This window comes from Alternaria conjuncta (assembly GCF_024043145.1).
Source record: "Alternaria conjuncta strain BMP 0040 chromosome Unknown scaffold_8, whole genome shotgun sequence".
Lineage (NCBI taxonomy): Eukaryota > Fungi > Ascomycota > Dothideomycetes > Pleosporales > Pleosporaceae > Alternaria > Alternaria conjuncta.
The window spans coordinates 1,166,258-1,193,645 of record NW_026250097.1 but is presented as its reverse complement, the minus strand read 5'-3'; the positions used below and the strand labels follow the sequence as shown (position 1 = coordinate 1,193,645).

The following is a 27,388-nucleotide window of genomic DNA, read 5'->3' as shown; positions in this document are numbered from 1 at the left end:
AGAACATGCACAAACGCATGACATCGAACTTGTGGTTCAGTTTGAACCACCGAGACTGTGTTGACCCAAACACATCGCGTCTGCCAATAACTTGACATTTGATTGATACAACTCTCAATCCTAGTACCCTGCCCTCTTCGGCGGCTCCTTGTACCCCACATCCCAGATCTTATCACTCTCCAAGCCGATCCAACGCTGACTCTCATTCGGATAGTCAACCTGTTGTCTAAAGTAGATATTCTCCTGTGATAGCTCCACCGCCTGGCCTGTCAAGTTGTCGTCTGCGAGGAAAGCGTCCATGGCCTTGTTCACTGTAGACAAAGGTGTGATATGCTCTTTGGGCCAGCGCGCCGCGACTTCTGGTGGGCAGAGATTTGTGGGGATGAAGGCAGGGCAGATCGCGTTGACGGTAATGCCTTCTTTGACGAAGACGGGGCCTGAGGCGCGGCATAGACCGATCACGCCGTATTTACTGGCGGTATACTGGGGGCATTGTGTCATGGCGCTGAGGGTCTCGTTAGTGTCTTGAGTCTCTCCAAGCACTGAGAAGTGTGGGGGAAACGACTTACTATAACCCTGCTGCGCTGCTCGTAGCAACAAACTTGCCCTTCCCTCCACCCGCCTCTTTACTTCTCCTAACATAATACTTGAACAGCCACAGTCCCTGGATGACGGCCTCAAGATTGACCTCCATAGTCTTCGTATTCAGCTTCTTGACCAAGCCGTCCTCATCCAGCTCCTCCTTGTCCATATCCTCAAAGATGTTCTGTCGATCATCGATACCAGCATTGGCATGGCAAAAGTCCAGACGGTTGCCGCCCCATTCATACGCGCGCTTGAAGAGCTGTGCTTGCGATTTGTATGATGAGACGTCGACTTGATGAAATATGGCGTCAGGTCCAAGGGCACTGGCTACGCGCTCGCCGGACGAGGGATTGAGGTCTGCGACGACAACTTTGAAGCCTTTGCTGTAGAGGTGGGTTGCGACTGCTTCGCCGATGCCGGAGCCGGCGCCTGTCACAATGGATACTGGTTTCGACATGTCGTTTGTTTACTGATTGCTTCAGCGTTTTCGAGGCTTGAGGTTGATGGTGCTTTGCAAGATCAATGCTCGAGTTCCTAAGGAAGAAAATACCATGCGCCGTCAAAGAATAGCGTGGTATGCCTTACTACACCATCGCTCTCGCATGTTTGCCGATCGGAAACATCGTCCCGGCTAAGCTGCGCGGCAAACATCGTCGTCGCTGGGGTTATGGGGCGTGGGGATGTGCTCGAAGACCCCACATACTGCACGTCGGGAGTTGAGTACAGAGCCGAGTTTACCCCGCACTAAACTGCATGGGGCGTGCGGGGGTGAAAGCGCTCGGCGGACACTCGCGAGCGACGTGCATTTTCGTTTTCGGTAAACCGATGCCGAAATGCATTAGAGGATATGAGATGAGCAACAACCACGCAACCTTTGCTGCTGTTGTGACTGACCAAGTAGAGAACTCGGGTGCTCGACACGAATGTGGCCAACCAGACCTTAGAAGCTCTCATTCGCTACTTCCCAGCAACAAACAAATCCCACGCCACACTGACCTCATCGAGATCGACAGCTCCTTCTTGTCTTAATGTCTCCAGCCTGTCAACATCGCCAGAGTCTGGCCCATATATCTTAGTCTGACCCTCCGCCCAAGTACAACCAGCCCGCCCGTACGCAAAAGCCACAAAGTCCTCCGCGATTTTCCTGGCCGTCTTCTTCGCCTGATCAGGTATATGTTCATTAAAGTTCTGAAACAGGAATACTGCATCCATCAAATGCACGCTCTTCCCGTTGAACATGCCGTCCCAGGGATTGGGCTCAGTAAAGAGATACGAGGAAGCCCTCCCCTTGAAAGCGCGCGCGTAGTACGATGCAGGAAGCCCATACGCGATGTCCGTTCCTAAATTGATGATGGATGTCATGGCCTCTTCGTCTGGAGTTGAAGGTGCGATACCGTATGCAGATAAGACGATTTGAGCAACCGATGCCGAGAGGTTACGGGAGAAGGATGTATGGATTGCGGATGCGATGCCAGGAAGACGCGAACCCAGACCCATGAGATAGAAGACGTTTCCATCGTCTGCACACGAGCCGATCAACAACTCCTCGCACCGAGTGTTGTGCAAGCTCTGGAGCGTACCATTTGATAAGTTCGCGAATGAGGGCGCTTCGGGAATCATGTCGCCATCCAGGTATGGAGCGAGTGGAATCTTGATTGGTATCTTCTGGACCAAGTCTTCGGGACTCATGGCAAGTAACTTCTGAATACGATCATGCGTGGAAGCGTCTTCGAGTCCCAGGGCTTGCAGAACAGCCTTGTAAGACTTTTCGGCCACAGCGGGTGAGAGTGGTTTGAGCATGAGTGGTGTCCCAGACATGCTGATCCCACGTCTGAACAATGGTTCTTTGCAACTCAGATGATGCAATACGGAGGCTGTCTCACATTAGCACACTCGCAATCCACGTTGAGATAACGACTTGTAATAACATACCAGCACCGGCACTAACCCCGAATACGGTAACATTTTCTCCATCACCTCCAAAGCCACCGATGAACTTCTTCACCCACTTCAAAGCACACCTCTGATCTCTTAGACTGTTGTTCCCCAGATACCCAGCGCTTCTCAACTCCTCACTCGTCAGGTTCCCCGGTGCCCCCAGTCGGTAATTCACACTGACGACAACTATTGGCATGCCAATATCGGCGCTCATCTTAACAAGACGTGCAGGATCCCATTGCGGCCAAGAGTTTGCGCCCATAATGAGGCCGCCGCCGTGAATGAATACCATGACTGGCAGGGCACTGCCGGTTTCCGTGGGAAGAGACGGGACGGTGATGTTCAGATTGAGACACTCCGAGTGGGACATGGGAACTTCGGGTGCGGTGCCGACGGTGCATTGGATCAAGGTGGACTGCTCGAATGTGCAGAGGTCTGGTGCTGGGGCGCGTGGTCTGGTGTAGTTAGTATGCAGCCCTGCAGGATGGAAAGCAAGAGGGTAAATTACCCGTATCGTGTAGCATCGACGATTTTGTTGCCATACGAAGTGATGAGTTCGGGCGCTGCGAGCCAGTTCTTCACCTCGGCGTACTTGATTCCGAGATACCTCCTCAATCCATCTTCTTCTACGCCCACGAAAGACCCAAAAGTTGATTTCAGGATAGTTTCTCTCATACCGGCATTTGGAGACATTGCAGAAACCACGACGGTCTTGTCTACTCTGCCCTCCAGGACACCATCCTATTTATATGCACCTTCCTCATCCACGCACCGTCTCTTTAAATTTCTATTATCCCTCATCCACCTAGCGTAATCCAATACAACAGAAACGGCGTACCAACGCACTAACCCGCCAGGACCAAAGGAAGCGGGTTCTTAAGGCGGGCGTAATCCTTCACGCCAAATTGAGCGAAGCGCTCACGTGACGTCGGCCGAACTCCACGGAATCTGTATACTAAAACACTACGCTATGACCTTCGTCACGTGTGTTGTTGGTACTGTTGAGATTGCTGCCGCGTTCTACTCGGAAGAAACTTGATTATACCTGGTAATATGCAGAGATGGTGGTATTGATAGCGGACTAAGGATGCAAGATATGTTAGCGAAAACAATGCGCCGTGATGCCTGCATCGAAAAGAATACTTTGGTTTGGGTATTGCTTCCACTGAACTACTCCTTCGAAATATCTCCTATATGTCTTGTCACTATCGTCCACCACCCTACAAACTATGCCTTAACCTCAACGCTCTTAACAAGCTCCCCACCTAACCGCTTAATCTCATGCACAATACCCTCTCTATTCGCTTTAATCTCAACGTCATCCTTCTTGCCAGCCACGAGAACACTGTTCCATCCAGGCTTGACCTTCCAGCTCCTCTGCGCAGTGACAACCGGGTTCCACAGCCCGACGATCTTGTCCAGTGTCTCCGGGTCCCAGAACCAGAGCACGGCATCGCCGTAGATTTCTAGTAGGTCTTGTGCGAAGAGCTGCGGGAGCGGTGGTGCGGCCGGTGATGAGCTGGTCGTGGACTTCTGGAGGTCGAGGTTCTTGAATTTGGGAGTGGATTTGCTGGATTTGGTTTGCTTGAGCGTGTGTTTCGGGGAGATTATTATGGTGATGTCGAAGTCGGAGATACCGGGCGTGAAGAGTGCTTCGGGCGAGAATGTGTTCTGTGACTTAGCAACATCTTTGCTGTTGTTGATATGCTTCAGCAGACGGTCTTCGTCCGCTCGAACAGCCTGTGTAGCCGCCTTTGCCAACGCCGTTAAACGTGCAGCAACAACCTTTTCAGGCTTCGCTTTATCAGTCCAGGTTGTGCCCTCTTCGTCAAGGTTTGTTGCAGCAAAGAGCACAACGCGGTTCATGGCTGGATCTATGCGACGCCATGCTTCGAAGCGCGTCCGTAACCGGTCGAGATCTTCAGACTTCATGCCCTTAGATGTGGTGTCCTCCAAATCTGCGGGGTTTGCGGAGAACGTTGTCGAGAAGTCGACTATCAATGGGACATGTCTCCAGTCCCATCGGCTTATCCAAGACAAAGCTCGTAGGAAGCCAGTAGTTGCGGTCGTGGGTACAGGCCATGGGTGCGGCTGCAGGAATGTGCGGATGACGAGAAGCTCAATAAGCTCAGGCGAGAAGTGCGGAGCCAGAAGATGCGATGCGAACCACTTCTTCGTCAACCGTATGGCTGGCGAGAGGGCCAAGAAACGGGTACATAATGTCTGTAGTACCTGCGAATGCATAGGGGACTGAACAAACTCGCGCTTGTAGAGTGCCAGGGATGCAGCAGCGGATTCCCTTGATGGTCCATCCAATGACTTGTCCTTGATCTGGCGGTCGAATAGCGTAGGTTCACGGTCGTGGTAGATGCGGATACGGAATGTGAAGCCTGCAGCGACGGTAACATCGAGGAATGCTTGGTTCTGCGCTGGTTGTGACGGATTTTCCATGCCCACGCGAACAACATAGCCATTTTCAAGCTTAGATAGAAGCTCGGCTAGCCTGAGCAGGAAAGCGATCTTGGTCCGTTGTATGGCGCACAAATCGTCCGGCCAGCGACCAGAACCCTCGAATTGCAATACGACAGAGGCGGGAGTATGGCCTGCAGCAGGAACGTCAATAGACGCATATCGGAGTTGTGGGTCGGCGGCCCTCAAATGGCGAAGGCGAAGTGGGAGCTCTTCCAAATCTCGAATGTCCTTCTCCATAGCACTGAAAGCGTTCATGATGGGCAAGAATGGCGCGGTCCCAGATTGTCCTTGCATGCGACCAGCTGGTATGAGATGTCCGAACGAATCGCTCGAGAATTTGGCTGATTGCGCCACTTTCTCACCCACGTGTTTGCCAAGGATGTAGAGTACGATCTGTTCGATCACGGAAACAGATGCGTCTTTGACAGCCCAGACAACACTCTCAAGAATGCTGCCATCTTTGAAGCGCCTGAGCTCCGCCTTCTCGCCCCAGAATTTTCGGAATGCTGCAGCTTCCTGTTTGTTCTCAGCAGAAGGACCGTGGTCGACAGTGCGAGTGGCGTTGGCGGGATCAGTAGCGAAGTTGACAAGTATGCTTCTGCTTTGCTTCTCCTGGGGACGTCGCGAGGATATCGACCACGACTCTTCTTCGGGCATGGTAAATGACAAAGCCGAGATGCGGTCGGTAAGCGCGCGAGTCAGACTATTATGTACTTTCTTGCAAGTCTCGCTGACGCGTTGGTCATATTCCTCACCGGCGTTTTCGAGTCCAAGCGACGCAAGAGGTATCTCAAGTGTGGCATCGTAACGGTACTTCAACAACTCCGTCTTCAGAATGAATGCCGCGTCGAAGTGATCGAACACAGAGTCACTGAGCATATCTACGGTAGCTTTCGCTTCGGATCGTAGACGCGTGTAGGACCATGGTGTCATCTTGAACAGGATATTTTGTCCACGAGGGCCATCGAACACGACAGGCGCAGTCTCGGCCTTGGGTATGTTGATGTTTGTGGCTTGGAAGATGAACGGTTTCTTCGTGAGATCACCTCGGGACAAAAATTGCAACGTCGACTTGAACAGTTGATAACTGCTGAATCCTGAAGAGACAGATTGTGCGCCGGTGCCAGCGTTTGGCTGCAGTAGTATAGCCATGATCGCAGCCCATTCGAAGTTTCCGAAACCTCCTTTGCGAATCTGACTACCGAAGCCACGCTGCTTCAGCCAAACACGTCCAAGTATACAAGCATCCTTGAACGCATCAGCTCTTGAAGCGGTGCCGTGAAGAAGCTTGAGGTAGGCTGTGACATTGGCATCCGATTGTAGTGTGTTGTTGTAGAATGGCGTTGGAGTGAGTGTCTTGGTGGAAGCTTCGTCGTCGCTGCCTTTTGGTCGCACGCAGTTCGAGGTGGGCAGCAGTTTGTTTGACGGAAAGGTGTTCTCCGGTACCGCGACCAGGATGTTGATCTGGCACTTGGAGCTCGAGAAGTCGTCCGCGTCGCCGTTTCCGCTCGGTCGTACAACTAGGATAGGCTGAAGCTGATTGCCGTTCAGTAAGTCGAAGGATGATTGAAATTTGTGTTCCTTCGAAGCCTTGATGCCAGCAGCCAGGCACGCCAGATAGTACGAGCGCTTGTAAAAGTATCGGTGATTCAGGTAATCCTTGTCTGTGAACAGGCTCCTGGGCATTGTCACAACCAGATCAATTGACATCCCTTCGTCGTGTCGAGTCGCAGTTTTGAGCGGGTAACTGCCGGTCGCGTTGATGCTCGCAGGTCGTTCGTACTGCAGCTTGTACAGGGCGTCTTTGGGAGGGCGAGGACTGGGGAACGGCACCGCGACACCGGCTGATTTAAGCGCTTTCTCGGCTTCAGCAATCTACGGTTGATTAGCTTGTATTGACCCCATTCGAAGCATTCTTCACATACTGGCAATGGCTCGCGGCTGGGTATCTGCTCGATGATGGTCTTGAGGGTGCGCATCGCGTTCTCTGCGGGAGCTTCCTTCTTACCGTACTTCAGCTTGACCTGGTCGAGCAGCTCGTCGAGCTGAAGCTTGAACATGTTCGACTTGAAGGATTCCGCAGTGTATACGCCGTCTTGCAGGCTGGGCGCAGATCTCTTGGGCGGCTTGGACGCGCTCGTCGCTTTGCCGGCAGTCGTCTGCTTTCTGCTCTCGTGGACGTCCTCTTCTTCTTCAAAGTCGTTTGCTTCCTCCCCGCTCATATCCTCATCATCGTCGTCTTGGACCTCTTCTGCGCTGTCCATCTCCGCATCGCTGTGGTCGAGCGCATCCTCGGCATCGCTGCCATCCAGCGCGACTCCACCGTTGTCGCCGTCGAAATCGGCGAAACTTCCTTCGCTGCCGTCCTCCGAGTCGCTGTGCTCGAGCTTTCTGCGTTTTGTCGCGGGAGGTGCCATGGTGGTGGTTCGTGAGGTGTGAGCGCATGCGACGCGAAATTTCTCTGGAACTTTTGGGAGCGGAGGCTTATCGATAAGCAGGGATTAGTTATGGCGCGTTTACATCACACGCACCCCTCTTTGACAGCTCCACGAGCTCGTAACCTGGGCGCGCTTGCCACATGTACACCGGTGTACTTGCTGTGCATGCATCATGAGCTCTTGACACACATAATCGCGTTAGGCTCAAGCTTGTTCTGGTCTTTGATTATATGAGCATACCTCTGTCTAACTAAATCATCCCCATTCGTCTTGCTCCCCTAGTACTGCTTTCCACGGTGCCTCTTTCGACTAAGTTCAACCGCGTACGCGGACCTTCCCTCTTCTTCAAGCCCCAATCTGTAACTGCACAGAGTCAAGCTTTCAGCATGGCTTGGCGAAGCTCTGGGGCGACTAACGAAGCTCTAATTACCAACCTTGTAAAGAACAAGCTGATCCGGTCTGACCGTGTTAAAGATGCCATGTTACGGGTAGGGCTGCGAATGTTTGATGAGCCAACATGTTCAAGTATGATAACAGTCGCTAGGTTGATCGCGCGCACTTTGCCCCAGCCAAACCGTACGATGACTCTCCTCAACCCCTAGGGCACAAGGCCACCATCTCCGCACCACACATGCATGCTTCAGCGTGCGAGTCACTCCTCGACTATCTCGAACCCGGGGCCAAAGTCCTGGATGTCGGTTCTGGCTCGGGCTACCTCACAGCTGTCCTCGCCAACCTCGTTGCGCCCAACGGCACGGTTATTGGCATCGACCACATCCAGCCGTTGAACGACATGGCGAACGCGAATATGGGCAAGTCAGAAGATGGGCGGAAGATGTTGGAGTCGGGACAAATCAAGTTTGTGACTGGTGACGGGCGAGAAGGATGGGCCGAGGGCGCGCCGTACGATGCTATTCATGTTGGGGCTGCAGCAGCTGTGCACCACAAGGCGTTGACCGATCAGCTGAAAGCTCCGGGCCGGCTCTTCGTTCCGGTCGCGGAAGGCGGGACGCAGCATATCTATGTCATCGACAAGAACAAGGACGGAAGTCTCGAGCGGCAAAAGTTGTATGGTGTGCAGTATGTGCCGCTGACGGACGCGCCCGTGTAGGCGGAGATGGGATTCGAAGGGTAGCGTAGTCTCTATAGCCGTCTTGTATCACTACCGTCCTACCAGCCCCTCGAACAACTCATCCCGTCTCCTCCGTAGTTCGTCAAGCCTAACATCCAGTTTGCCCACCTCTTTCCTGGCCGCCTCTTTGTCCGCAGGCAAGCCACCGAATTCTGCGACCTGCTTCTCCAAGCCTTCTACGCGTTCTCGAAGCTCATCAAGAGCCTTCTGCTGCTCCAGCATGTCGGTTATAGCCTCGGCAGATCCAACGTTCTTGGACCCCGGCGTCATGTTGCGCGATTGCGACGACTGGAGGGACGAGAGCTTGTCTTCGTGTTCGCGGATCTTGGTGCGTAGGTGCTTAACCTGACGCGTTTGCTCGGTCGTCTGGCGCTGGAGGTTGGACGGCGTTGCGAAGGCGGGGTTCGTTTGGAGCTCGTGGAGCTGGGTTCGAAGGAGAGCTTGCTGCTTGTCCAGGTAGCTCTGTAGCGTGTGGATGTGCTGCAGCTGGTTCGTGAGGTTCTGCGAGGCGGTCGTGTGCTGTATGAGAGCGTGCGCGATGCTCTCGGGGTTGGCGGTCGGTAGGTTGAGAGCCACAGCTGTGGATGCGAGTGCATCGAGCGCTTGCTCGCCTTCGGGGGTAAGGCTCGCTTGCAGCCTGGACAGGATGCGTTCGTCGACTTCGTTCCTTGGGACCTACCGTTGTGAGCAGGGTGCTCGGTGCGCGGCAGCTGATGCGGACCTGCAGTTCTCATACCTCGTCCAGCTCCTTCAATGCCTCCCTCTCCAGGCGCTCCATGACGGTCCTCTCCTCGTCGGCGCGCTCATTTGCCATGGACAGCTCGCGGAGGACCTTGAGCGTCTCCTCGTTGCGCTCGAACGTCGGCACCGTGCGCCCGGCATACTTGTACGACAGCCATGAGTCGATGTGCGCCCAGTCCTGGGCTTGTGCGCGCTGCTGACGCGCTTTGGAGGGCGAGAAGAGGTCGGAAGGGGTGAGGTTGTCCATGGTCGTGCTCGCGGTGCTCAGGTGTCTGGCTATCGAGAGCTAGGCTGAACCCTTACAGAAGAAAGCAACGCCAAAGTGGGGCCAGTGCGAGTCGAGGGTGCATATGTGGATGCGCTGACGTTCCGGACTGCCACTGCGACGCGGAGGAAGTGACGCTGCATTATCGATAACCTTAAATTTCCTACCCAAGTGCCGAAGTCGGAGCTAATCGGCTTTTGGAATAAGCCATGGTGCAATTGGGGAGTCATTGCGCCATTACATCTCATTTACCTGCCCCGTTACTGGTGTCTTCGCTATTCTCTAGTCCTGCCTTACCACATTTTTTCTCGGTCGTGCTTGCAACATGTCGCCCATGGCCCTGGAAAACGATGTAGAAGTCGGAGAGAGTCTGCCGCCGGCAACTGAGCACGTGCGTCCAACTTCACTCTTGACTACCACACCATAGGCTGATAAGAGGCAGGCCGTTAGTGTGTCACTGCCGACATGGCGGGCAAACGTTGGATATGAAGAGGGTGAAGAATGGGTCATCAGCAAAATGAAGACTGGCTACCCTAGGTACTGTGTGGCGAGACAGATGGCGAACGTATACTAACCACGACAAGATTCTTCATACATAAGATCATACAAGCCTTTGCGGCTGCAATCGTCGAGAAGCATGGGAAAGAGGGAGAAAGTGCAATGCTATTCCCCACAAACACCACGGCATCAAGGTGTCAAGACTTCTTCTTGCGACAAGCACCAGACCTGGATGCGTCACAAGTTCGGATTCTGGATTTCGTACCGGCAGCTGAAAGAGCTCGCTCTGACGAATTGCAAATTATCTCACCGAGAGTATCAGCCGTCCTCTTCCCAAAAGATCGCTTCAGCATCGCAAAGACATTTTGGCAGCACTCCGGAGATGGTGTCTCAAGTCGTAGAGCAGAGTATTGCTCTCAGCTCTTCAAGGAGGGCATTTTGGTAGAGGCTTCCACTGTCAACCAGCCAGCAAGAGTGTGCAAAGGACCCAGACGGTATCAGAAGCAGACGTCGATTGACCTGGGCGCTTCGGACACATCCACCAACGGCAACGGAGAAGTGCAAGATCCTTCGCAGTTCGTCGAAGAAAGATTCGGACGCAACTTGGATCTCTCAAAAACCAAGAATGCAAAGTTGGCCATTCGAAGGCGCATTGCAGGTTCATTAACAGCGGACGTCAGCTTGACGGAAGCAATGACCCTGGATCATGACGCGGCAAGGAAGAGGCCAGTAGCAGGCTTCTCCGAAGATGACGTCTATCTGTACCCCACGGGAATGAGCTCCATCTTCAACGCTCACAGGAATCTACTCAGAGCAAAGGGCTCAAAGAGGGCCATCGTCTATGGGTAAGCTTTTCAGTCTCCGCGTCTGTACCACTCTAATAGCTTCAGCTTCCCATACATCGACACCTTGAAAATCACCGAGAAGTTTGGTCCCGGCTCACAGTTCTACGGCTTCGGCTCATCAGAAGAGCTGGACGACCTCGAGCAACGATTAGAAGGTGGCGAGAGATTCGTCGCCCTCTTCACCGAGTTCCCTGGAAACCCGTTACTCAGATCCCCGGACCTAGAGCGCATACGCAAACTAGCCGACAAGTACGACTTCTGCGTAGTCGTAGATGAGACGATTGGCAACTTCATCAATGTCAATGTTTTGCAGTATGCGGACGTTGTCGTCAGCAGTCTGACCAAGGTGTTCAGCGGAGACAGCAATGTCATGGGTGGAGGGTGAGCATCAATCCTGGCCACTGACGAAAGACACGCACTAACATGGAATGTACAGACTGGTGCTCAACCCCAAAGCAAAGAATTACGCCCTCCTCAAGCGCACATGGGAAGAAGACTACGAAGACAACCACTGGGCCGAAGACAGCATTTTCCTCGAGCGCAACAGCCGTGACTTCGTCTCAAGAATCGATCGTATCGGTACCAACGCCGAAGCCATCTGCGACGTACTCAGCGCACACCCTCGCGGTACGTACCTTTTCCACGCCTGATCTCTTTCAACCAGCACCCATCTAACACAACCTCCAGTCAAACAAGTAAACTACCCCAAAACCTCACCAACGCGCCCCTTCTATGAGAAATGCCGCAACCCGTCCGGTGGCTACGGCGGCCTCCTCTCCGCCACCTTCTACACAAAAGCCGACGCCATCGCCTTCTTTGACAACCTCGATACAGTGAAAGGACCTAGTCTGGGTACAAACTTTACACTCAGCTCGCCGTATGTCATTTTGGCGCATTATGGCGAGTTGGATTGGTGTGCGAAATGGGGCGTGGAAGCGGATTTGATTCGTTTTAGTGTTGGGTTGGAGGAGACAAGCAAGTTGGTCGAGACGTTTAAGAGGGCGTTGGATGCGATTCCTGCTGCAGAGTAGTATTTGCGTTTGGAAGCCGTTATCATTGTGCGAGTAACAATGCAAATTGATACGACATGGCATACTCTGCATTTCGAGGCATTGGCTGCATTCGTGGTCTTAATCTGCTTACCTCGGCGGTTCCTTCCAGTCTGGGCAGTAACGTGTAGTTCTCTCCTTATTTCGCTTCTTCTGGCAGCGACGAACATGAAACGCAAGGTCGTTCCTTCCGACTTCCACCTCCTTTACAGATCCGCGAGCGACGAAGCAGCAGCATTCGCTGCTCACGAGGGATGGTGGTGTACATTGAGAGCATCATTCACTTCTTGATCAGCCAGTGGATATTATGTGTCATCACCAGTGTGGGCTACGCGTTGACATGACATAGCTGGTGGTAAGATCAACGCATCTGCTACCGGGGTTGACTCTCGCATTGATGTGTTCGATCTGCGCGGACGATTCCGTGCACTTCAGATCTAGACTGATTGACGGTTTGCATGACATTATCCAAGCATCGATCGACAATTGCAGTGTGGGTATGCAGATTCTATCTTGTTGCGAGCGTCATACTGCGCTGCTCCACAGTGAAATCCGATGAGAGATATCGGCTGAGGCATTGAGTGTCGTGGGTTCCAATTTCAGTGTACGTTTTTCGCGTGAGCGATCAGTCGTCGAAGTATCGTCATAATGCCACTAGTCGAGGGAATCTGATCTTGTTCATTCAAGATGAATACAAAGTGTCCGACAAGAATGTTCGATGGTGTGTCACCAAGGCAGAAACACGTCATGATGGGCTGATGACAAAGGATTGGATGTACGATATCGCGGTCATCTCTGCCGTTGATGGAGAGCGCAGTTGCAACGAGTCAGCAGTAAATCCGTGTATTCTTGATGGAAACCAGTTTGGGTGTAGCCCCTCCCACCCCATCTGTGACGTTGCAATAGTGATCGCCACAAAGATTACCCATAACACTCACGCCTGCTTAGGCGTGTTCTGCGGCACACACTTTTTCATCCTTAGGGCCCTGGTGTAACCGAAGTATCGTCACCCTTGACTTCCTCCCGTATGGGTACCTGTGGGCCCGGCGCTCATGTCGCAAACACTGGTCGTTGTAGTCCACGTGCATTCATTGGTTCGCAAAACCTGCCTGAGCTTTTGCTCGACGGTAGGGCAAACCGTGTACCTATCCTGAGGCTCTGGGGGTCTGGGGCGGATGGACGCTTCCGACAGCCCGAAGTGAAGCGCAGTGCGGTGGGCCTAAGAGGGCTGTGATTTGACGTACTCATTTGCGAAAGCGAGATCTGATATAGACTAATTTTGGGAATTGAATGAAATTTCTGAAGGATAGCTGTTCGTTGCTAAGATCATGTTGAAGTATGATGAAAGTGACATGTCACACGTCTGTGTGGGTACCTATACAACTGTTGTGTTAACGGTTCATCAACACATCCGCCAGGTGTTGCTACTACTAGTTGTTGCAAACGCGTAGACTGTTCTATCCCAGCAACTCAAGAGTGCAGGCGGGTCCCCCCCGCTTGTAGAAGTATGGGTGAATAAGTTACTTGTCACTGGCGCTGCGAACCTGCGAGGAATCCACATCGCTTAAAGACGCCCCATGGGTCGCTATAGGCTCCATGGTAGGGAAGCTATGATCTCCAAAGTTGAACATAGTGTGACCCATTAGGTGTAGGAGGCATCGTATGAGGAATGTGACAACTGTGATTGTAGTGCGATAACGGTAGTGCGGAGACTACAGCCCCTGCGCCCGGCCAGGGCGATCCTAGATCATCCTGGTTTCGCATGAACATCCAAGATTCGCTCCGTGCCATGGCAGGTGCATCGTACCATCTGATCATTAGGCGTGCCAGCGGCTAGAAGTTATACGTTGATATAGTTGCATCCAGGGCTGAGCCTCAGGTGGCGGGGCGTTAGGACTCAGGTCGCCGTCATGTGGTCGCCGTTGTGTTAACGCCGAACAACAACGAAGATGTCGGCGAGTAGGGTGCGGCTCAGCAATGTCTTCGTTCCATAAGCGGCTATCTCGTGTATTGAGGCCAATGTTCAGTGGTACGAGCGCTCAAATGAGGTGATGGGCCTGCATGGATGCCAGAGCTAGGATGAAGCCGAACAGTTCCAAGGTCGCTGCCGGCGCCGGCAGGCATCTTTTGCGCGGTCGCGGATGGACGAAGTCGGCTTAAGTCGACCCCGACGCAGTGGATCCACGCACAATTGACCCGCTTCGAAGTCGAGAACGGACGGGATCTGATTTGTGTTTTTAATGAGAGGCTGTTCAGGAGGGAAGCGTAGAGTCGCAATTGGAGAAGCGACGCATGGCTGCGACCAATCAATGAAACCTTGGCACTCGTAGTAGCGGCTACGACTTCCTTCAGACAGTAGTTGTGCTCGCATTCATTGCTTTGGCCGCAGTTCTGAGGAGCCGAACTCCAGTCTCCACAACTACATCAAGAGTCGAGCTGTTCGTAATGTGGGCCCGCGATGTCTACCGTGAACGGCGGCACCGCGTGCCCCTCCGAAACGCGCGGACACCTCAGCATCCCACCTTGGCTTCAGTCACACTCCTTCGAACTCGCGTACAGAAAGCCACACAACTTCTTCTCGAGCTTCGAGATGGATTCCAGAAGTTCCGACAGCGTAGGCCGCCTTATTCTCGTCGTTCACATTAACGGCAGCGCTTCCGAAAGACAACGGGCCGCTTAGGCAGTGCCCAGCACGTGCTCGGGCAACACTGCAGCGAGCCAAAATTAGAACCGCTCGATGAGCTGTGCACCGGCAGAGCATGACACGCGATTTGGGTTCATGAACAGCATACTCTCGTGGCTCTCGTGGCAGTGCCAGTAATATTCGAGATGAAGCTGGGCTTACGCCACTCCTCTTTCGACTGCATGTTACCCGACAACACCCACATTCTGTCTATCGTGCGTTATTGCGACCCACCCGCGGCTAACGTAGAGGGATCTGACAGGTCATTCCTTATACCAGACTCAACGCGGCATGGCTCCTCGTCACAGGCGCGGGATCGTGAGCGCCACCAACCCTCTGCTTGGTGAATGAGGCATCCATCCACGCCAGTATTCGTGGCTTCGCCAACACTACTTGCGGCGATGGCATCACTCGCTAATTGACAGGGGCTGGCTTCCGGACAAGTAGTGGGGGTTATGGCGAAGACATCGTCGGCAGACTAACAGGCATACCTGCTTTCATCCATCCTAGACAGAGTCGCGCAATTCTCGCTGGTGCGTGGGTACCCCGGCCCAGACCTGCCAGGCACCCATCGCGGGTGCACGTCCTGTGGCTAGTCAACGGTCGGAGGGCTTGGGTTCGATACCAGGATACGGATCCTTCGAGGCTCCAACCAGTCCGCAGCCGCAAAGCCGGCTCTGTTGCTGTTGGATCATGAAGCTCAGATGCTCTGTTCCTGTGCGTCCAGTTTCCCCCATGTAGGGCGCAGACCATCAAATGTCAAGGTTTGATACGTGATTCTGCCTCGCAGTCAAGTCGCCATAAGGCTGGTATAATTCCTCCCGACGGGCCGTACTCAGGAACGCAAACGTACGTCAACCCCACTGTTACCTTCCGCATCAAATGTTGCCTTTCCATTATTGAACATGACCGATCGGTCTCCCAAACCACATCAACCCAAGACGACGACCATCTCACGAAGACTTAGGGACCGTGCCGACCAGAACCTATCTGTTCAGCCACCAGAAATTCCACAAATAAGAGGAGCTCGCTCCCACCGTGCCGCAAACTTGCAAACGCCCCGCCACAATCCCATTGATTATCAGACGCCCGGGTCGCACCCACTTTCGCTAGCCTGGAATACTTCACACGTTCTCGAAGACATTCCACCTGACAGCTCCTTCCATTTATTGACCTCTCATCGAGATACGTCTCCCGACTCGTCTCTTGCGCAAACAACATATTCTGCACACCACGAGCCACTCCAAGACTCCAACCCAGGACTTGCGCATAGCGTTAGCCCACAGTCGCTGCGCACTCCGCACAGCCAGCCCAGCCGAGCGCTGACCTTCTTCCCATCGCCATTAACGTCTGTTTCTGGTAACCACAACCTCGAGCTACAACTGCCGGTTGACGTCGGACAGTCGGACGATTCGTTCTTGGAACTGCAAGATATGAGGTATATCACTCTATCAGCCCTCAAGAATTGAGCCTGTTCTAATATCGACAGCACCTTGGGCTTCATGATGCCATCTTCGCAGTACGGAATGGGCCACTACGGCTCTCCACAGACGTCTTACTCGTCGGGCTACCCACCTCTTCAGTCTTACGCAGAACCAAGATCATCAGCGTCAAATCCATACAGCTCATCCTATGCTTCGAGTCCGCTGCCCAATGACAGCCAGCAAAGACGATCCGATCAACATAACATTCTACCGCCTTATCAGCCTCAGAATCCATCTCTTCCACGTAGCCCCTACCAACAGCACCAGCCCGTTGATTCGATGCGAGGACATGCATCTCCGATGTCTTCTACGGCCCATTCCTACTCCTATTCGGCCCCGCACAATAGTGTTCCGAGCCAGTCGATGGGAAGCAACTCTTACTCGCCGTAAGTCAAATTAAGCGCCTAGCAAAGCTTTCCACTGATTGAAGAAAGTCCACAGCCGTACCCTCCAACTACTTATGGTACTAGCGATTATCACCACCCACTGCCGACTATGTACCCTCCAAGTTCTACGACACCTGCCGCGTATCCATCGTACGAGTCTTCGCAGAGTGGCCCGCCGGCTGGTGGTCCAGTACCTGCGCTATCTTCATCTCCAAGTACGCAGGGCAGTGCAATGCAGCCACGTGTTGTGAACTCTAGACCGAAGCCCCAATGCTGGGAGCATGGGTGTAACGGACGGCAGTTCTCTACGTTCAGTAACCTTTTACGACATCAACGAGAGAAGTCAGGGACCGCCTCGAAAAGCTCATGCCCTAGGTGTGGAGCCGAATTCACGCGGACTACTGCAAGAAACGGGCACATGGCGCACGATAAGTGCAAGCCAAGAAGAGCGTCTGAAACGAGTGGGTAGATGAATCCTGTATCTCATCGCTCGATCGATCTAGAACTATCCAGTTCAAGGACAACCAAAGAAGGTGCTGGTTGAACTAAGTGTAATACCCGAGCACCAAGTGTCACGGTCTGGCTAAAGACATTAGGCTTCGCCTCGATATCGTGCAGCATCGACACGCACAGGTGGAAGCATGCCAGCTGGCGACCATACCATTGTGTGCCGCTTCCCAAATCGGAATTTGGCCCGCAGGACACCCGAAGCTTCCAAAGGGCACACTTTTACGCCGCAGGAATCGTAGCTACGACTTGTCTCGTACGCTTTAGACTTGTACACAGTCCCGGCTCCGTCACATTTCGTGACATTAGTGTTTGAGCACCAGGCTTCCAGCGAATCGCTCAACAGTCATCAGTTCCTATGTATATAATGTTTGCAAGCAAGCGCCTGTTCTTAATGAAGCCACGAATATACAGCTTCAAGGTCGCAAAGACCACCATCTCTTCGTATACTTGGCCAAATCGCTACAACATGGCCTTCTGTACACGGTCTCATCCCAATCTCAACTATTTGAAAGAGCGCGTATGTCATTTCCTCACACCCAACGTCGGACTCCTTCTCCTTCGTACCAATGAGACTGGATTACGAAAGAAGGCGTTGACCGACCCGTTCGAGGGATCGCGGGAGGATTTGGAGGAATGAGGAAAGCAGGAACATGGAGTTCCTGCTGGTTGAGGGTGCCCCTGTAGCTTTTCCCTGCGATGTATCCGACCACACGGGTCACGCAAAATCATCGGTCAGCACCTCTTCCCTATCAGGGTCCAAGAGCGAACAGAGCACCATGGCCGACGCTGTCCCGCACGGCATGCTTCGGCAATGCCGCGCGAAATCGTGCGAAAACTCGTACCTTAGACTGGGAAGGGAATTTTCCCGAGCACCTCTACGATTCAGCATTCAGCATCAGATCGTATGGTAGTTCCAGTAGGTTTGCAGCACTGTAATCTTAAACATGACTTGCGACTGATTTCACAACAGAGCCGTATGTCCATGACTGATGCTCTACCCGAATTCGATTCGATGCCTTCTCGATGCACACCAATTATCACGAGCCGGTTTCACATGCATTAGCCACAAACACGCGAGCCAGGCTGCCGACTGACCTCGCACGGCTTTTCTCAACTTTGAGTAACGATCAGTCTAGCGGGCCGTTGTCGCCACGACTTAGTGCGGGAAAAGCCTTGTAAAAAGCACCCACCGCTGTGGAGAAGGACCAACCATGTAACAACGAACCGAAGCTACCGAGAGGCGCCACTAACGCGCAGCGCACTATTCGACAATGGTTGTCAAGTGGACGACTGTGGTCCGGGCAATTGTATCTCATAGGAACCGTGCCATCGGTACAACAGCGGCTACGATACTGGTGGCCATTCGCTCCTCATCTCCATGTTGACATCACTGGGCAGCGGAACAATAATCCGCCATGCGAATGGTCCCTTGTTTCGGAAACCGACAACCGCGTAAATGGGCTTTCAGCACCGGGTTACAGACGTACATATGCATATATGCCACTCTGGGATACACCGGTGACGTGGATATTTCCGGCTTTAACGTACAATATGCAATCAAACACACGTTCGGTGGCTTACTGGTCGCTCGCACAAAGTGTGTGTGATTGAAGCTTCGACGTGCATGCTGCCAAGACAGCCACTGCAGCTCAGAAACGCGTCTAACGCTGTATTACTGATCAGGAAAATGAGTATAGAGATCATTATTCATGTTTCGCCCTGCCTCTGCGGCGCGGGACCCGCACTGACACACAACACAATGATACGCATCCGACTCTAGGACAGACTCGTGGCCCAAATCCGATTTGCAAGGTCATGTCTCTGTCGCTTGGCCTTGCAAACCCGGCAGACTTAGCGTATAGTCGGAACCGAGTCGCTGGAACCACCCCTTGCTCATTGGCCCCTTACCGCTTTGGAGAGGGATTGTACCTAACCACGCGGGATTTCGGTCCAATTCAAGCACCGGGAACAATGACGTGAAAGGGTCCTCGGCGGTCCATCATGCTTCGCCCCCACAGCCAAGCGCGTGCCCGACACGTCTTTTGCTGACGTGTGGATGGAGCTTGGAGAATCGCCAGGATGATCCGGCGGGGCGCGGCTGCGCGGGAAGGATGACAGTCACTTGATCCCTCAGTGTACTTAGCAAGGATGAGACAAGGGGAGCACGAAGTACATTCATTCGGCATCACGTGAAAACCGTTGTGTTTGGCTCAGATCTCAGCACCCTACAGGCGGCTAGCTACAAGGTAATGCAATGGACGATCCGGCATGCAGGACCCGCTAGGGCGAACGGGCTGACTTGAAGTAACGCCGCGGCTTCAATCACTTCACTCCGCCGTCTGTGTTGCCCGCGGCTGGAACGATCGAGCTATCGGACCGCTCGCCAATTTGTTAAACGGAGTCTCAACGATGCAGAACTGCCTCTAGGAGGTTGATGACCGGAGTGTTTACCAACCTAGGACATCAGTGCCGGCGGCACAGTGACGGGCGTCAGCCCTCCCTTGTCCACTTTGCCTATCTGAAAGCGTCTAATCGTATGTTTCCTCAGGCGACCATAACACCGCCCCACCCCACAGCAAAACTACCTTCTAGATCACCTGCATGAGTCGATGAACGCAGCACAGTGTGGCCAAGAAATGATAGACATCTCACCTGCGTACGTATCGTTCGATCTTGACGAAATTGTGGCCCATGTGTGCATCCAGAGATCTTCCGTGGGAATTTCACGCACTGTGAGCGTCTCCACGATGTGATCGAGACGCGCAAGTGACCCGGCAACGTACCCGAATCCGACCTGGTCTCGCGCTCGCGCCTCTAGATCACCGCGCCGCAACTGATGACCATTAGGCGGGCTACCCACAGTGCAGTCGGCGATATGTCATCGCTTGTCAGAAGTGAGGCATTCGCAACTTGTACACGAACAGAAAGCATCAGAATGCCATCCCCAGCAGCACTCAACCACCAACATCTGACGCGCATCCCCTTCGCGTGGTGAGCCGTCGCAGAGAGAACAGCCGGAGTTTCGAACCATGTGGTCCTCGCATGTGCAAGGCTGACGTGCATGGTCAAGGTTACACATGGGGCTCCAGGGCAATGGTTTGGCTCGTAGCGCTCGCGTGTCCACTACTGCGGGAAACGTGCAGTGTCACCTTCGAGAAAGCCGGCTAAAGTCAGAGCCGTCCACCAGATGGGAGGACTGTTTCAATGAGGCGGCGGCATGTGCGTGGGAATAGATTAACCGCACATGGCGGCCAACAGCCGTAACAGGGGTCTTCAGCAGTCCTTTCATGATGGTGGACGCGAGCCTGTCATACGGTCATATCATTGTCCCATATACGTTTAGGTGTCTGTTTCGTAGCATTTCAGCCTCAACCGCCGGCTGAGCTTTAGCGGAATCCTGCGCCGAGATGTTCTGATGCCGTCGTGCACTGGGGTTTGGTCGGCATGTGTCTTTTGTGCTTCGATTCGAAGTCGCTAGAGTGTCACATTGTCTGGCGACTGCAGCATCATCTTTAATCTCGTAACGCCTTCTTAGTCTGGTAGGCAATGCGCTGAGCTGGTCATTGCTACCGGCCTACTCACATGTAGGTAAGGTTATTGGGTACCCAGCCTGCGCCAACATTACGCCCTTCTCGTGTCTGAACCCGATCGTCGCCCTAAGCCCGTCGATGCCTGGCGTTCAGATACGAATACGCGTGCCGTGCCGGAATCAGTCAGCAATAAGACCAGTGTATGTTATGATGTGACATGATCCCAGACATCGTTCTTGATATGCAACTGGCAGAACAGCATACATAGAAGAAGCCCTCCAGAACCAACGCGGAATGCAGATATGGACCAAGTCTTGTAAAGTCTCCACGAGACTGGAGACGTGACCAGCACATTCGTACTTTGCTCTGCTGAATGCAGGCATGGATATTCACGCAACAGATGATCGTATGGCAAGATGGTTTTGCATTCTGCAGTCCACACGATGTTTCTAATGCTGTTGGCTAACGAATGTGTTGATACCTACCAGTGAGTACTGTGCCTTGAGCCGACAGTGATTTTGGATTAATGCAAGGTCAGTACGGATACGATATGTAAATCGCACCAGGAAAAAGGGCGTCTGCTGTTGCGGCGATCCGTGTTGAGGCTGAGAGCGATGGATGAGGGCCGCTCCGCAGACCGGTGACTCCCCGCAGAGCTAGGACCAATGACGACCAATGACTAACACGGCAGTCGCGACCTCCATACTTCCAACAGTCGACGACCATCTCATGCCACCGCAGCTTCCCCGTCACTCAGAGCATCACCATCACTATAGCTACCAACACTCATGTCTCTCTCTAATTTCTGAACGCCAGCTCGGCACCCTCACGCAACTCGTCGACGAGTTGCCTCCAGTCATTGCTTGACGAAGTTCTACTCATCGTTTGCCTTACACACCCGTCACGATGCTTCCTTTATTATCGCAATTATTTCGGACGCACTTCTTACACACCAACTCACGATCAATACCACGCTTACTCACCAGCGCAACGCGGCAATACGCAACTTGACCAGTCTTACCCCGACCGCGCCTTCCCGCGAGGAATAGAACCACGAAGACACATAACTTCTACTACGCAATATGGCCTCCATATTCACCTTCGACCCCGATCCTCCGCGCGTTTCGTCGCCGTGGGCTATCACGCCTATCGGCGGCGTTGCGCACTCCCCCGTGCCAGCCACGAACCCCCGACGAATCCCTTCGACTCTCGGCGGTCTTAATGACGAGACGAGCGCAAATGCAACATCCCTCCCCACCGATATAGATTATACGCATATCACACGGTTGGAGGCGGAGCCCCAAGATGGGCCTACGGAGTATAAGCTACATCTTCTGCTCAGGCGACGGCGGTCGTTCACCCGTTCCAGTACCGCACGCCATATATCTGGGTCCATGCGTCGACCTGAAATACCTATACCAGCGGGTCGCAGCGTATCAGAGTCCGGCGTCCTGGCTAATACCCCTCCACCACTGGCATCTACACAGTCAAAGCAGCATCGTCTGGAGCAGCTGACTACTCAGTTGCTGTGGCGCCTACAGCAGTCATGTCCAAACCACATGTCATCATCCATGGCACCTGTCATACCTCATTTTCCCGACGATGCACGTCTGTCAGGGCCCGAGATGCCTCAACGTCTGCTGCCGGGGTTGGAGGAGAGTAGTGGTGCGCTCTATGAGATTGGAGTCGCGGACGACGGAACTATTGTTGGCTTGGCAGAAGACGAGATGGAAGAGAGCCTGAACAATTTGCGCGCCATGGCTGCAAGCTTGGGCTGTGGAGTCAAGGTCATGCGCAGGGTTCCTGTAGGCGATTGCGAGTGGACAGAGGATTCCGGCACCGCAAAACAGAGGGTTGTAAAATCGCAATTGCTAGTTGCCGAAGCTCTGGTCCGCCCAGAACAGCACTTGGTCGATCACACGAAGAGGAACGGGCAGCAAGCAGCCGACGTGCCGTCTGACACCGGTGCTAGCAACGTTGTGGCACTGACTAACGAGTCTGAGGGAGTCACCGAGCAGATGCGTGTATCAGTGACCGGTGCCACCATGTCCGGTAAATCTAGCCTACTTGGCACACTCTCTACCGCAACGCTGGATAATGGCAGAGGAAAGAGTCGCCTGAGTCTTCTGAAACACAGACACGAGATCGCATCAGGGATGACCAGCTCTGTCACCCAGGAGTTGATAGGGTACCGTGATGTAGGAGGCTCATCACGAGTGACTAGCTATGGCTCTGAGAACATCGACTCATGGATCGACATTCACGCGGCTGTTGAGTCAGCAAAAACCGGCCGACTTGTGTTCCTCTCTGACTCAGCTGGTCATCCGCGATTTAGACGCACCACCGTCCGTGGAATCGTCGGCTGGTAAGTGATCACTCTATATCATAGCGCTTCCTTCTTCCACATGTACTCTTTTGGGATGCCTTATTTTCATCATGTGGTGGACTTTGCTAACCTACCCACCAGGCAACCACATTGGACACTTCTGTGCATTCCAGCTGACAACACCGATGAGTCCTCTGGCAAGCTCGGAGCTTCGCCTTCAGCTGAAGAAATACTCGGCCCAGCAGCAGCAGATCTGGATCTGTCTCATGCACACCTTCAGTTATGCCTCGCTCTGGAACTGCCGCTTGTGATTGTCATCACGAAGTTCGATTTGGCTACCAGAACCGGCTTGGGAAACACCTGTAACAAGTTGTTTTCGGTATTGAAAGAGCACAAGAGGACGCCTTGTCTCATCGGTGATGCAGCTACATCTGTGCTAGAGGCCGATCTACACACAGTTGATGGAGGAGATCTTAAGATCGACAATGCACTAAGTCTCCTTGCAGACTCACCACTTGCGGCAGTGCCGATTGTTTTGACTAGCGCCGTCAAAGGCACAGGAATCCGGAAGCTTCATGCATTCCTTCGAGAACTGCCCATGCCCAAGGAAGTCACTCAACCTGCACCTGCAGCAGTTTCGCCACTCTTTTATATCGAAGATGTCTACAGCGTCCGCACGGATACATCAAGTGATCGATCAGCGATCATCGGGGGCTACCTCCGTTACGGGTCTCTGGCCGTTGGCGACGAGCTGCTCTTAGGACCCTACCCTGTCGATGTAAGCTCTGACGACAGCGACAGCGGTAGCGCAATACCAAATCGCAAGCCATCTATTCCGCAGTCGAGGTCCTTTCCTGGCGCACTGAACACGAAATCGAAGAACGCCTCATTGCGCGATCGGCATAGTCAATGGCGACGCGTCCGCATTACCTCTATGCGCAATTTGCGTCTACCCGTGCGAAAGCTTCATGCGGGGCAGGTCGGGACCATGGGCCTCGCACCCGTCGATACACCGATTGTCAGTCCATCGATAAACAGGATACGCAAAGGCATGGTATTGGCGGCTCGCGAGCCCAAAGCGCACAAAGTCATCACAGTGCGATTTGAGGATAAGCAAGCAGAAAGCGTTAGGAACCTCAGTGTCGGCAGCGCAGTTGTCGTTTACATTGCGAGCGTGAGAGCTTCATCGAAAGTGCTTTCCGTTGCTGCCGAACGTATGGAAGACCCTACGCTCAAGACTCACGGAGACGAGGATGATGCTTTCGGGTTCGGCTTTGACGTTGAGATGGAGAAGCCGGCAGCTGAAGCTGCGCCGGCAGCGGTCATCGTGACCTTCCAATTCATCGCTTCGCGCGAATTCGTGGAGATGGGTGCCAAGGTGTTAGTCATGCCTGGCGGTGGGCCGGGGCTTTTCGGGGGTAATGAGAGGGGTGCAAAGGGTATGGCTGGGCTGGAAGGGTTTGTTGGCAGAGTAGTGGACGATGCTTCGTAGGGTCGTGGTCATGAAAGCCAGCTATCGCGCGAGAATGAGTAGGTATGCATCGTTGTATCAATTTTATTTAGCAATGGCGTTGGAGGCCACGGTCTGGGTAATGATAATATTACGTTTTATCTTGCATGAAAAAGTTTCGCGCGCGAAGAAAGCGAAAGATGAATGACATGTCCAATCAAACATCATTGCAGACATCACGATAATCACAAAGGTCAAGAGATGTTGCACGCCCTTCCCCACACGCAAGCACTACACCACACGCGTCCATGACAGACACGCACGTCATGCACCCACGCGCCTCGTCACCACAGAATCGCATACCGTCCTCACCCGACATCCATAAGGACCGGCTAGATATACAGGCAGCTCAGAGTGAAAGATTGGGAAGGATTTATGCACGCACCGCCCACAGCTATCCAGACAAAAGACACCTTTTACATTACGGGAACCGTTCGCCTGTGAGGGGTACTAGGGGTAAAAGGGGCGATTGTCGGCGACTGTGGGTTCAGTACGGTAGTTGATGTATCGCTAGGCTATACTGAGCAGCAGGAATGGGTCTGGTCGCTGAGCTCCACCTTGGGCCGCGAAAGCATGTTTTGGATCTGGGCTTTCTTTTTGAGAACACGAAGGAGAGGAAAGGGACATGTTAGGGAGCACTGGGAACCGCTTACCGCTTGTATGGCGGCTATGATGATCGAAATGATGATTTGGGGATATCGTATTCAAGTACCGGCTTCCCGTGCATTCGGAGCACTTTCTTTTATTCAAAGGTAAATCGGTCGTTGCGCTTTCGTTTGTGATCAAGCCGCTGACGAGGCGAAGAGAACCTTCCGAGGCCCACCCATGGTCAGGTTCTTGGAAACGGCTGCACTAGTTCCGCTGCCTTCCATGCTTTCGAGCATCCTGTCCATGCCACCGAGATCAAGCTCGCCACGAGTGAGGAGAGCCTGGTCTGTTCGGGTCGATGTTTCGTCTTCCACCTTTTCGCGCGCGAACATGGCGTTTAGATCACGTCCAAGAGGCTGGCTGGTGCTGGCGGTGATGATGAGGCGGTGCTCTGCTGAGATGAGAATGTCTCTTGGAACGGCCATGCGCGAGGCTTGGGCTGTGGTGTCGAACTGTGAGACCGAGGTGATGGATTCGCCGCAAAGTACAACATCTTGTTGTTGGAGACCAGGGCCAGGTAAGGAACCTCCGCTGCTGGCGGAAGCAGTGCGAGTCCAGAACTTCATCAGATCTGCTATCCTGTGGATCTCGAACCCGTACCAAATGAGGACCGAGTCCTCTGCCGATACTCCGTTGTTCGACCTGATGCTCGCGACAGAAACGCCACCTCTGGTTGCTACTGTCGAACTTGACGCGCTGCCCTGGAACAGTGTTTCCTCTTTCCGCTTACGTGTATTCGGCGTCATTGGAGCGAGTGAATTGCGACTTCCGCGCTTCGGACTCGATGCGCCGCCAGAGGTTCCTTCTTTCTCGGCTGTACCAACATACCCCCGAAGAGAAAATGCCGATGGATCTGCTGGAGGACTTGGACCAGACCGGTCGACATCCCAGACGCCCCACTCGCCATCTGCCAGGAGAGCTATTATATGACGACCATCGGAAGCCCACGCTGCGTCGATGATAGCTTTGCGCGATGGGAGAACAGCAGGAGTGAGCGCAACGTTCTTGACGCTCTCGAAGGATGACCTAAAGGTTCCCACAAATGCGCCAGGCTCCGCGCGACTACCGCTTCCTCGTCGCTTACGAATTGGTAGTGTAAAAGGATCGTAGATGCGCGTAGTGCCTGCGGAGTCCGCAATCAGTAGTTGCGAATGGCGAGGTTTTGGGTATTGAGCGGTGTTGAAGGCAATACGAGAGGCAGGCTTGCTGAGGGCAAGCGTCTTGTAAGGCGCGACAGGATGGGACACCTGTAGTGCCGTCTCCGACAGCTCAAATCGGAACAGCTTGAGCAGACCTCCCAGCTCGGCGGAGTGGGATGCCACAAGTATGTCGAAGCCTCCGTCGGTGCGCGATTGGGGTTTGCGCCTAGAGTTCGCTGTGTCTTCTTCCTCTTCGTCCATATCCACATCGTCGTCCCCATCTTCTGCAGAGCTTGGTTCTCCTCTTGCAGTCCAAGTCATGGTAACACCCATCGGAATGCTCTGGTGACCGTGGACCTTGACAACGTTCTCGCCAAACTGGGGCTTCACGCCGTGTAGCTTGTCTTTTGCGACATGTGGAGGAGGACTCAAAGGCAGCGTGATGATACGGATGGTCGAGTCGGCGCATGCGACAGTGAAGACGATGTTTTGACTGAATATGGGAGGTATGGTATCCGCGGGTCGGAGGGTCGACGCGCTCGGTATTTGGGGTACGGCGATGTGGAGGACTTGGGTGCTGAGCGACAGAGACAGCTGCTGAACGATCGAGGCATACGGCTGGTCTGGGTCGAGCTCTTCTTCTTCATCCTCAAACTCTGCCTTAGGCAGCGGCTCCGCGGCAGCTTTGGCAGGCTCGTCATCGTCCGAGTCGATGATCATGATGGCATCCTTGCTTGTTCCATTGACTTTCGCTGGCTTCGCTGGCTGCTTTGGAGGTGGCGCAGTCTTCTTCAAGGGCCGTCCGCCTCTCCATAGGATGCCGACGCCATTCTCGTGGCCGTATAGTACGATGGTCGAGCCATTGGGGGCTTTGACGGGGTATACGGTGGAGTCGTGTACGCGATGCGGAAGCTCGTACCTATAAGACGCTATGTCAGTAGTCGTGTGACGCGCAGCGCGGGGAGAACATACCTCAGCTGAGTCAGCTTCCCTTGCGTGGTGACAATGGGCTCCATGCTTGCAGCTCGAGGGTTGTGAACGAAGCTACCGCCTAGGTAACGAGGAAAGGGCGAAGGATGCGACTTCTGCCTGAAGCGCAACTATAATCAGAACGACTGAAAGGTGTCTGATTGTTATATTGGCAGTACGAGAGGTGCACGAGTGGCGCGACGTGATGTGTGAGGGTGAAGGAAGCTCGGAGGTGCTGCG

General features: G+C 53.6%; 8 protein-coding genes across 8 annotated transcripts; 3 read left to right on the top strand and 5 right to left on the bottom strand.

The window, feature by feature from the left end:
* Positions 1-120: 120 nt before the first annotated feature.
* J4E85_006213 (uncharacterized protein) lies at positions 121-1,042 on the bottom strand (the record flags this gene model as incomplete). The annotated part of the gene is made up of 2 exons (XM_051470453.1): positions 121-505; positions 570-1,042. 2 exons carry the CDS (start codon positions 1,040-1,042, stop codon positions 121-123), a joined length of 858 nt encoding a protein of 285 aa, XP_051325941.1.
* Positions 1,043-1,542: 500 nt separating this feature from the next.
* Positions 1,543-3,198, bottom strand: J4E85_006212 (uncharacterized protein; the record flags this gene model as incomplete). The annotated part of the gene is made up of 3 exons (XM_051470452.1): positions 1,543-2,459; positions 2,518-2,978; positions 3,032-3,198. The coding sequence occupies 3 exons, from the start codon at positions 3,196-3,198 to the stop codon at positions 1,543-1,545; spliced, it is 1,545 nt and encodes a 514-aa protein (XP_051325940.1).
* A 552-nt stretch (positions 3,199-3,750) lies between these two features.
* Positions 3,751-7,412, bottom strand: J4E85_006211 (uncharacterized protein; the record flags this gene model as incomplete). Its single annotated transcript, XM_051470451.1, has 2 exons — positions 3,751-6,870; positions 6,921-7,412. The coding sequence occupies 2 exons, from the start codon at positions 7,410-7,412 to the stop codon at positions 3,751-3,753; spliced, it is 3,612 nt and encodes a 1,203-aa protein (XP_051325939.1).
* Positions 7,413-7,819: 407 nt separating this feature from the next.
* Positions 7,820-8,544, top strand: J4E85_006210 (uncharacterized protein; the record flags this gene model as incomplete). The annotated part of the gene is made up of 2 exons (XM_051470450.1): positions 7,820-7,921; positions 7,978-8,544. The coding sequence occupies 2 exons, from the start codon at positions 7,820-7,822 to the stop codon at positions 8,542-8,544; spliced, it is 669 nt and encodes a 222-aa protein (XP_051325938.1).
* A 51-nt stretch (positions 8,545-8,595) lies between these two features.
* J4E85_006209 (uncharacterized protein) lies at positions 8,596-9,553 on the bottom strand (the record flags this gene model as incomplete). The annotated part of the gene is made up of 2 exons (XM_051470449.1): positions 8,596-9,240; positions 9,302-9,553. 2 exons carry the CDS (start codon positions 9,551-9,553, stop codon positions 8,596-8,598), a joined length of 897 nt encoding a protein of 298 aa, XP_051325937.1.
* Positions 9,554-9,896: 343 nt separating this feature from the next.
* J4E85_006208 (uncharacterized protein) lies at positions 9,897-11,945 on the top strand (the record flags this gene model as incomplete). Its single annotated transcript, XM_051470448.1, has 6 exons — positions 9,897-9,962; positions 10,014-10,108; positions 10,156-10,914; positions 10,960-11,295; positions 11,351-11,541; positions 11,602-11,945. The coding sequence occupies 6 exons, from the start codon at positions 9,897-9,899 to the stop codon at positions 11,943-11,945; spliced, it is 1,791 nt and encodes a 596-aa protein (XP_051325936.1).
* A 9,693-nt stretch (positions 11,946-21,638) lies between these two features.
* J4E85_006207 (uncharacterized protein) lies at positions 21,639-24,374 on the top strand (the record flags this gene model as incomplete). Its single annotated transcript, XM_051470447.1, has 2 exons — positions 21,639-22,921; positions 23,024-24,374. 2 exons carry the CDS (start codon positions 21,639-21,641, stop codon positions 24,372-24,374), a joined length of 2,634 nt encoding a protein of 877 aa, XP_051325935.1.
* An 800-nt stretch (positions 24,375-25,174) lies between these two features.
* Positions 25,175-27,195, bottom strand: J4E85_006206 (uncharacterized protein; the record flags this gene model as incomplete). Its single annotated transcript, XM_051470446.1, has 2 exons — positions 25,175-27,098; positions 27,152-27,195. The coding sequence occupies 2 exons, from the start codon at positions 27,193-27,195 to the stop codon at positions 25,175-25,177; spliced, it is 1,968 nt and encodes a 655-aa protein (XP_051325934.1).
* Positions 27,196-27,388: the final 193 nt, after the last annotated feature.